Consider the following 10,445-nt stretch of genomic DNA (forward strand, 5'->3'; position numbering starts at 1 on the left):
TTTTTCCTTTTCTTTTTTTTAAGCTTTTAAAAAGTTGTTTCCTGTTCAAAATAGTAGGCTGCTGAAAAGGTAGGGACAGGTTTTCACCAGAGCTCTGATTCTTTGCAGAGAGATCTTGACAGTAGGCTAAGGTGATGCAATGGCCTTGAGATGTTTACCCCTATGTTGTAGTGTTGGGGACTTTACAGAGGGCCTCCATGTGAATCTCTAGCTACATTTTCCACAATGCATCCAATATATCTTCAGTGTGGGAAATTTAAAATGGGGACATGTCAGCCCTAACCATCTACTACACGAGACCCAGGTAGTGTCATATTGCCACTGAGTCCTCCTGGAATATGTATTTGATTCCCTGATAGCTCTCCAAGGGTACCTGGTCCTGATGACAAGCTATCCAGCATTATTGCCTTGTTTTTATCTTTCTTCCAGAAGGAATAAAATAGCAAATACTGGCACTTATTCCAATGTTTAGGTAACCTTCACTGACCATGTTTTGCAGTTTTTATAACCAATTATGCAGAAATCTGTTTTTGAAAGGACAAAAAACAGAACTCCCAATCCATAAGTTCATGACACAGAGGGACAGGTATGATTTGCGTCAGCTAGAAGCACAGTTTTATTGAAACCCCATTTTCAGCAGAACGTCCAAGAGCAACACCACAGAGCTGGTTAAGAAATGCACAAGTTAATGGTCATATCCAAAGTTTAGAAGTGGGTTAATCTGCTAGTTTAAAGACAGCCCACTGATGGATATTTGCCATGAGTAGTGTTCAGTAGCTAGAAGGAAGGTTGCCCTTTGCTAAGTGAACCCAAAAGATGCATAGAATAGAGTTGCGAAGGCTGTATCAGTTGAAGTTCTTTTTGTTCATTCATCTGCTGTATCCTAGAGGAAAAAAAGAAAAGAAGACAGAAAATTTTGTAGGTTGAAATGGAAATAATATCTCAAATTAACAAATATGACCTGCCTTCATAACGATGCTGATGATGCTGAGAAAGTAACTAAGAGATCCCTTCTGAAGTACCCCCTCCTGAAAAGGTACCAGGAGATACAAGCTAAAGACTGATCTGGTTAATTTGATTGATTTTCAGTTTGAAAGTATTTTATAAATGTACCCTAAAGTAAGGAACTTGAGAGAGGAATAGCATAATGATCTGTAAATGAGTATATACACATAGCTCAGTCTGTTACATGTTCACTCAGAACAAGTTCAGATAAATTTGAGGTATACTGGGACATGATAATCTGAATAAATCTCAGATAACCAAGAACATAACCACAATGATATGATCTATGGGTGCATGGCCCAGGGGCTCAAAAAACCAAGTCTGGATATCAATAAAAAAAATATTAACGAAATAAGAGTAGTGTAGAGTCTACAGGGATAGTAGAAGACTGGATAGACCAAAGCCAAGCTAAAATAGCTTGTATTACCTTTCCAAGAAAGGTCCATTTTGCACTTTTACAAATATACCAAAATGTTTGTTTTAAGGATATATTTTTCCATCTTTAGCATAGGGACACTGTAATTCCCCTTACCTTTCATGTCCGACTGGAAAACCTGGCAGAAGCTTGAGAGATGATTTTAATACCTCCTGTCTGTTTGCAGGCTCCACCTCCTGAAGTGCTGCTGCTCTGACTATTGTTGGAAAAAAGGGGAAAGTGTCCTTGAATGAGGTCAAGAAAGGTTATTAAAATATACTAATAGTACTAAATAAAACTATTTGTACTGTTTTTATGGTATATGATTGCAGGGTAGGAAAGGAACAAGGGCAGAGGACTCCTTGGGTGAGTTTATATGAACAGAAGAAGAGATCTGCTAGATTAGATCAAAGGTTTATCTAGTCCAGAATCCTGTCTCCCATAGTGGTCAGGCTGCACATATGTCAACCCTCCAAGATATACCAAACTTGGAAACCAAAGACACGCAAGCTAATAGTACTTTTATTATAAGGTTATAGTAACAGAATCTTGCAAATCTGAATGCACTTCTCCCTCTTTCCTTTATCTATCTGAGAACTAGGGAAGGTCATGTCTGAGATGCTTTCTCAAATTACATTTCTGCCCCAGACTCAGATTTTATTTAACTGACCATTGCCTTGGCTGTGGCTCTTCCTCCTGTTCCTCAAGGCTATTCCTATTCCCCATTACATCATCCAGCCTCCATTATGAAATCGTATGAAATAGGACTGGACAAAATTTGATGCAAGGTTCCAAGGTTTCAGAATCCAGAGTTTGGATTTCAGAGACTGATTGGCAAGTTCCAGTGGGAGAATGGGCAACATTTTAGTGACATTAAAAGCAGAAAGTGGGGGAGGTTGAACTGGTTAGATTTGGGGTTTTCAGATTTTCAAATGTCAAATTGCAAGTACTGTATATGCCACATTTGGAATAAATTCATAATAACCAATGTTTCTAGCTCATATAAAATTTTGGGTGACTTCTAGTACAGTAGAAAAAGTAGGCATGTTCTATAGTTCCCAAAATCAAAATGTATTTTTATTATGAATTTGAAACATAGACATAGTCAACTAAGGATGGACCATATACTGTACAGTTACTCTGTTTTATCTTTATGTCTGACTGAGTGCATGTAGGGTAAATGGTGCTGTGGAAGTCTGGAACAACAGACGAGAGACAGGGCAGAATTTCCAGGAAATTGGTCTGAGGCCCCAATCCAGATCAGAAGTAGATTCTATATTGAGCCCCAAAGCCACTTTTTCTGCAAAAATTAAAGTGACCAATTCAAGTTTACTTTTTAAAAAGCATGAATAACATAACTCATGGTTTGGCTTTTGTTATGATAGTCACAAAATATTTCCTGCTATTTTACAAAGTAATCGCAGTACAGATTGATACCACATATCAACACGCCAATGCAATTTATTAAACCACTCTATCTCCCCCATGGCATGCCACAATTTACAGAAGACAGGAATAACATTGCCTAGCTTGTGCCTCCCCCAAAGGTCCACCACTCAAAGGAAAGGCAAGCAACCCTAATGACATACTACCTTCTTAATCTGGAGGTAGAAGAACAGTTTTCAGAACATTAACTGAATCCGAACTGAAAGGACTATGCTTCTACAAATTCCCAAAGAATACGGAACTCAAACATATTATGAAGGAGCTGATGCATACGTCTGACAGTTCCATTTTAATTCGTGATTAGTTATCATGTAATAGCAGTATAATGTAAACATAATGTGCCCTGTGCATATTTAAGGTGGCCTCTTGTGGGTTGGGCAGATTCTGAAGGCCAGAGAGTGGGAGGGCAGATTATTCTAAGGAGAAAACCTGAAGAAATAGGAAATAAGGAATAGGAAGAGCTATTGTTCTCATAAACTGAATCATAAACTACTAGAGAAACTGATAGAATATGCCAGAAAATTTGAATTTGATAGTTAATCTATAGTGTTGATTTTCAAAAACTGTCAGTTTATGAGATTTTGTACTTGCTAAAATTAAAACAAAGCCAACTCTTTTGAGGCATTCGTATGTTAACGCTTTAAAAATGTGACCATGACCCAATGTGCACTTCACAATTTAAGTTATTTGTTAATCTTCATCTCAACTAGCCTTGCAGGGCAGCAAATGCCCCCCCCCCTCACCCAGAAAGTCCATGATAATCCAAGTTAGGCAGATTGCTCTAATATATAAGGAATAACATCTCACACACAGCTCACTGGCAGTAAAAATACAATAATAAATTAAATACATGACAATTACACCCCATACTCACTGCTGAAGGCAGCTGCTTCCCTTTGCCTAATGGCACAGCTAACCCTGCCTCAAAAGAGTTATGGGACTACTCAGGAAAGAATAAATATTAGAAAACCCAAAATGTTTGAAATCACCATGATCCACCTACGTAATGTCTTGCTGCCCTTCCTCTAATAGGCAGCGATACGTCTGGATCTCTTGTTCCAGGCGACACTTGACATCTAGAAGTTCTCTATATTCTCGATTCTGGCACTCCATCTCTGCTCTCAACTCTGCCAGTTGCTGTTCCACACAAGATATCTGGTTCTGTATTTCAGCCAGTTGGGTATTATAGCGACATTCAGTCTCAGCCAAAGAGTCTTGCAGCGACTCCCTCTTAAGAAGTTAAAAGGTGAAGGTTACCAATAGAACAACAATGCCAAAACATTCAAGAATGTGTCCTACAGACTATAGACTATGTTCTTCCAAAGAAAAGGATAATCTCTGGCACTAACAGTGCTTTGATATTTGTGTATATGGACAAATGTATATGGACAAACCCTTTACAGAAGTTATTGGCAATTATATGTACAAATGTTAGAGTGAATTACTTATAGCATAGCAAGAAATCTTTTCCTTCCCCCATCCCATCACAGTTACTTTTGATACTCCTTTTGTTGCAGGTTCCCCAATTTTTGATCTACCTCTTTCCTTTGCTTCTATCTTTCCCCTGTACTGTACTCCCTTCAAACATCCTGTTGGTTATTGCTGGCCCAGTCAATAGTGATCTTAATATGGAATTGTCTCATGAGTTGACTGGCCCTACAGATCTGCATGCCTACCTCAAAATAATAATCTTCTAGAGCTGCAATCTTTGATAGCTGTAGAGAAACTATTAAAAATCTATCTTAAGAGTTGTACCACCAAGTATAAAATGAACTTTATACTTGGTGGCACAGCTAACAGACTAGTTCACACAGGAAGAAGATCAGAAGCTAAAGCTTACTGTGCATATAAGAGAGAGATGCTTACCAGGCAAAGTTGAGCCTGCAAATCAATTTCTAAGGTTTTCAGTTGACGTTTTAGGTCCACAACTTGGTTGTTGCAATCTTCAACCTCTTTGCTGCTGTTGCAGACCTCCCGATTCACTTCTTCCACCTGAAAAGACATTAAAAATAAATGGGGAAGTTGGGAAGCAGTTTCTTTACTGAGGAAACTATCAACATCAAGATGAGTTTGACTCTTGGAAGAAGACAAATAATGGCAAGGGGAGATACTTTTAAGGAATGGAAAAGGGGGATTCTTTAAGTGTTGTCTTATTTATTAAAGTATGTTGAGAAACAATAAGTTTTAATCATTAAAATAGGCTTACTATATTCATTTAGGATGGTGATGGTGATGGTGATGGTGATGGTGATGGTGATGGTGATGGTGATGGTGATGGTGATGGTGATGTTACCCCATCTTTATTTTGTACAACTCAAGGCAGCATACATTATACTCCCACTTCCTATTTTCTCAACCACAACAATTCTGTGAGGTGAGCTGAGCTGAGCTGAGAAAGAATAACTGGCCCAAAATCACCCAGAAGGCTTTCATGCCTAAGAGGGTCTAGAATGCATGTTCTCCCAGTTTCTAGTCCAGCACCTTAACCACTATGCCAAACTAGCAAGTAGTAAGTTAAATGGAGGATTTCCTTATTTCCCTTGAGTCATTAGAGTTAGCAGTACATAAATAAGCATAAATAAATAAATTTATTTATATTCATGTTCTCATTACTAAGTACATAAGGAATGTTCTCAAGAATCATTCTCTCCAAAGGAGAAGATATTTGTTTACATGGTCAGCCCTCCATTACCATGATCACCAGGTACTGTATCTTTGTTTCATGTCCAGCTTGGATTTGTCCTTTCTAAACAGGAAGGCATCACCAAAGGTAGGCTTGGCATTCTGGTCAGGCTTTTCCCATTCTAGGTGAGCTCAGAATAGATTCATTTAGCCTCTGGTAGGCCTAATATATAACTGGAGTTTTCTGAAAGCAGCCCAAGATATCCCACAAGCAGTACTCCCAAAACAGGCTCAAAATTCTGACTCTGCTCCTCCTGATGGGATAACCACATCATCACCATGCCCTCTGCAGTCTTTGGAGGCCAAAAATATTTTTAAAAATGTAATGAAGTTCAGCCATCAACCAAAACAGTTGTGGACTCCTGAATGGGAAAGTGGTTACAGACTGACATAGTATCCCAGGATGAGTGAAACAGGATTATCTTGCTTATTCTGTCTCATTGTCTCTACAAACCACTTAACAATATTTAGATAGGAGGAAGAGCTAAGAAACTTATCCCTAGGGGTCAGATTTTAGCTCAGAACTACCACTTGATAGTAGGGTGAGATGTATCCTACTTAATAATATGCTGTTTGAAGAGGTGCTGGATTGACATCTAGAAGGGGGACAAATCACCTTGAAGTAGGCCCTCAACAGCAAAGTCATGGAGGCACATAGTTTACTTGGTCCAGTTTTCTCCATGATGGATATATGGCATTACTTCAATGATTATCAGTGTGCATTTATTACACGGAAAATAGAACATGCAAATTTTATGCAAATCAGAGTGCTCCTCCTTAAGTGATGCCTTTCCTCTGGCAATGCATAAGTAATTACTCAGTTGTCAACTGTTACAGTATAGACATGATTGAGTGAACTCTATTTTACTGTATTTAGGAACAACATACCTTGCGTTCATACCACTGCTCAACTTCTTTACGGTTGTTCTCAATCATGGTTTCATACTGACATCTCATTTCTTCCAGAACCTTCTTCAGATCTGGACCTGGGCAAGAATTAACTTCCACACTAACATCACCACAAGTCTGGTTCTTCAGACGTTTAATTTCCTGCAAATGAAGCTCCAATTAATGTGGATGCTCAATCAGAATGTAGGAATTTTTTCAGTCCCACGCCTACCAGGGGTAATAGAAATATAGGTAATGTGGAGAAAGGGAACTCACCTCTTCATGATTCTTCTTGAGACAGCACAGCTCTTCCCGGAGGGATTCAAGTTGTGCCTCCAAATCAGATCTACAGAGAGTCAGTTGATCCAGGACCTGGCGCAATCCATTGATATCAGCTTCCGCATTCTGCCAAAGAGCCAGCTCAGTTTCATACCTGTATCATAGGTAAGGAAGAAAAAAAGCACTGTTAGATCTACAGGAACCATTAGCAAAACTTATACTTCTGAAGCAGATTTGTATACAGAGGATTCCCTCTTTTGCTTCATTGTATTGTTCTGGAATGGAGTGCTCATTTGGGGACCCTTTGATAGTTATCCCATTATGGAAAAGGAAATTTTAAAAGGCACTTGTTTCATGTTTTATCTTTGTTTCTTATGTTTTATTGATATTATTGTAATTTCTTTGTTGGATTGTTGTGAGCCCCCCACAGTCGCTGAGAGTTGGGCATTATACAAGTTTAATAAATTATTATTGTTGGTTGCACAGTCAGCCAGATGTTTAGACTGGATTTGGCAGGTTATCTACCTATCAAGTCCTTCCCAAGGACCTGGGATAGGCAGATGTTGTTTGATGGTGTTAGTGGTATATAGTCTCAGGATGTAAGCTATTGTTGTTGTTTTTTGATTCAAGTGGGACTCACTTCAACCTGAAGTCATCAGCAGTCATGCGGTTATTATCAATATCCAGGGTAAGCTTACTATTATCCACAGTGGCAGAAAGAATCTGCAATAGGGAAAGAATAATATTATTTGAACTTTGCCACCTGCTGTTTCTTAATTGTCACAATATTGCACTTGAAATTTAGTCTTTAGTTTTCCTTTCCAGTCTTAATGTGTTCTCTACCCAGAAGGGCTGCAGTGAACTTACTTCATCCTTTGCTTCTTCCAGTCATTGATTCTCTTCATTCATAAGACTCCTGGTGGATCTAGACTTGGCTCTCTAGCTTTGGGCAAGAACCATTCTCCAAATAGTATTTCCTAACCTTTATGCTAACTCTTATCATCCCCTCCCTCAAATTGCAACTCTATTCTTAGTTAACCTAATATATATCTCTATATTAAATTACAAAGCACCAATTCCTAACCTATGGCATGCTTAGTATGATTATTAATATAGCTGTATGTTGTAGAGGAACAATTTTCCTACCTTCTTCTGGAGCTCTTCAATTATTTGATAATAACAGTTATAATCCTTTGGGTCAAAAGGTGGGCCTTGTTGGTCATACCACTGATTAATTCTCTGTTCAAGTTCAGCATTTTCCTTCTCAAGTTGTCGCACTTTGTCCAAGTAAGAGGCCAGGCGGTCATTGAGGTTCTGCATGGTAAACTTCTCATCACAGGAGATCGAGGGGGCTTCCTTGAAGATGCCAAAGCCACCACCAACTTGCCCAAAGCGGAAACTGCCCCCATCAAACCCACCACCAGAACCATATGCATAGCTCCCTCCTAACACATTTCCTCCAAAGCCACTATCAGTGCAACTTCCTCCACTCAGGCCCACTCCATAAGAGACTCCACTGGAAAAGGTCCTCCCAGACACACCACATCCAACACTACCTACAGCAGAAGAGGCACCTCTCCCAGAGGCTCCTGAAGCTACCCTTACTCCACCACCACTACTACTGGAGCTTCTCCCTTTGCTGTACATCATAGTCTGTTTGGACCCGCAACTCATAATAAATGAGCTTTAGAAGCAAGATCAAAGAGCCAGAAAGAAAAAAAGCCAGAGATGCACAACTTGATGCAAAAGACAGACTGCAGATGCTGGCATACACACAGGTCTCTATTTATACTTTCTGCAGTGTGGGTGTTGCCATAAGGGTGTTACTTTGTCTTCCTCATCTTCCCTAAGACTGGCTCATCTGGCTTTCTCTAGACAAGGAAAATTATTCCCAAGGCAAATTTGCCTTCAGAAATCTCAGCTACACAAGGTATATATTGTGAGGTGTCCGCACATTTCTTCCCCAAATAGCATCAGCCTCAATATCAAATTAATCACTCTGCTCCAGACTGAGCATTATATGAGAAAGTGTCATAAAATAATATTATTGTAAAATATAAAGGGAAAAGAAATAATTACAGTTTACTGCAACAAAATATTTTCCACTATTGTTACAGATCATTTTTATTGATTCATTTTGCTGTAATAGGTAAGATACTCTTTTATGAATTTTCCCCTCTTTGGGCTTATTTGGAGACGAAGCATGTAACACCTCTGAAATCTTGACATGTTTTAGAATCCAGATATATTAAATAGGGATCTTTGCCTTTAACCTTGAAAGATGCCAAGCACATTTGGTCATCAATAGGTAAGTGATTATGTTTTGAACCCAAATCACATGAGAAATTGACATTGTGAAATAACTCAAATTTGAAGACAGTGGGGAAGATGTTTTATTGGAATGCCTGGGTAAAACAATGGATCAATACTTTAAATAAGTTGATTTCAATGGCTGTTTTAAAGACTTTGAGAGACTGCATTCTGATTTATTCACAATATTTGCTTGGGAACATATGCAACTGAAACACATATTGAATAAACAGTATGGCCCAGATCCTTCAGCAGCTTCTGAGGGAGCTGCAATTTTAGGTACCTTAAGAGATGGAGTGCTTGAAGAGAAACCAAAAGCCCAGTTTTACCAGAAATGTTTTAAAAACTGAAAGTAAAATATTAGTTATATATCTGAATTGTGGAATAAAGAATTGGACTATCCAAATTTGGAGAATCAATGGATCCATGTGTTAAGAAACATTGAATTGGATTGAATTATATTGACACCAATGGATATTACATAGATCTTTTCTTTCTTTTTTGTCAGTTAAGGTTTTTTTATCTTTTTTCACATTTTTTCACATTTAGTAAATTGTAATCATTATAATACATCTAAGTTTTTTTCCCCCCTGTATAACCTCTTAGTGTTATAGTTGTATGTACCACACTTTTAAAATAAATTAAAAAATAATAGTCAGGTGGTTCTCCTCTTCATAAACAAAACTAAAAAGACATATTTTGGTCAGGGCAAAAGGTTAGATTTGCTCTTCAAAAACTCTATGAATGCTTCTTTGGGAGGACAATTAAATTTACTGGGACTTACTCCTAAGAAAAGTTGTTGGGTTTTTTTTGGTGGTTTTATAACCTGCCAAAGGATCCTCCAAAAAATGAGTGATCTAGAAGTAATTTAAATAAATAACCCCGAAATAAATTTGGCAGGTTTTAGAAGGACTTTGGAGGTTGCATCTAAGCCTTGAGGGTGTCACATGCGACTCCAGAACAGACAATAGATTAGATTTTCTTCTCCAGTTCAGCACTCAGTTTCCTGTCACAGGCAGGCACTTGCTTTTCTCTGTATTTTTCAGTCTCTAGGCATCCAGAACAAGTCACAATGAGATAGTGATTGGAGGACAGCATGAAACATGTGATGTCACGCAGACACCCATATTTTTGCAACTCTTGCTTCTGTGTGCCCTTTGTTCCACTTTTTTTAAAAATTGTCCTTCTGATGTTTGTGATATTTCCCATTCTTCACTGTTGGAGGAGGTATTCTATAATGGAGCAATTCCTTATTTCAGTAAACAAAACAAGATGTAAAAAGAGAAATTAAAATAGGTTAAAAACAAGGTTAAAAACAATCCATTAAACCTGAAATATCTGAGCAAGTTAGTGACTGGAGAACATCAGTGTAAGGTAGATTTTTAAAAGATGCCTGCAACATGTATGAGTCCACATTTGT

The 10,445-nt window shown here is 38.3% G+C and overlaps 1 protein-coding gene across 1 annotated transcript; it reads right to left on the bottom strand.

Annotated features, from left to right (window-relative positions):
• Nucleotides 1-1,540: 1,540 nt before the first annotated feature.
• Nucleotides 1,541-8,389, bottom strand: LOC103064494 (keratin, type I cytoskeletal 19-like). The gene is made up of 7 exons (XM_025175782.2): nt 7,862-8,389; nt 7,356-7,438; nt 6,713-6,869; nt 6,437-6,598; nt 4,733-4,858; nt 3,870-4,096; nt 1,541-1,637 (listed from the first exon to the last, which is right to left on the bottom strand). The coding sequence occupies exons 1-7, from the start codon at nt 8,387-8,389 to the stop codon at nt 1,541-1,543; spliced, it is 1,380 nt and encodes a 459-aa protein (XP_025031550.2).
• Nucleotides 8,390-10,445: the final 2,056 nt, after the last annotated feature.

The sequence above is a fragment of the Python bivittatus genome, unplaced genomic scaffold (genome assembly GCF_059951505.1).
Source record: "Python bivittatus isolate LINGU-HERP-01145 unplaced genomic scaffold, Pbiv_v1 ctg000410_np1212, whole genome shotgun sequence".
NCBI lineage: Eukaryota > Metazoa > Chordata > Lepidosauria > Squamata > Pythonidae > Python > Python bivittatus.

Excerpts from the sequence above, each read along its gene's own strand:
- LOC103064494 (XM_025175782.2), bottom strand. The coding sequence starts at position 8,389 with ATGAGTTGCGGGTCCAAACAGACTATGATGTACAGCAAAGGGAGAAGC. Across the intron at positions 6,870-7,355 it reads GCTGATGACTTCAGGTTGAA|GTATGAAACTGAGCTGGCTC; the intron begins GTGAGTCCCACT and ends CCTATGATACAG. Across the intron at positions 4,859-6,436 it reads AGCAGTGGTATGAACGCAAG|GTGGAAGAAGTGAATCGGGA; the intron begins GTATGTTGTTCC and ends ATGTCTTTTCAG.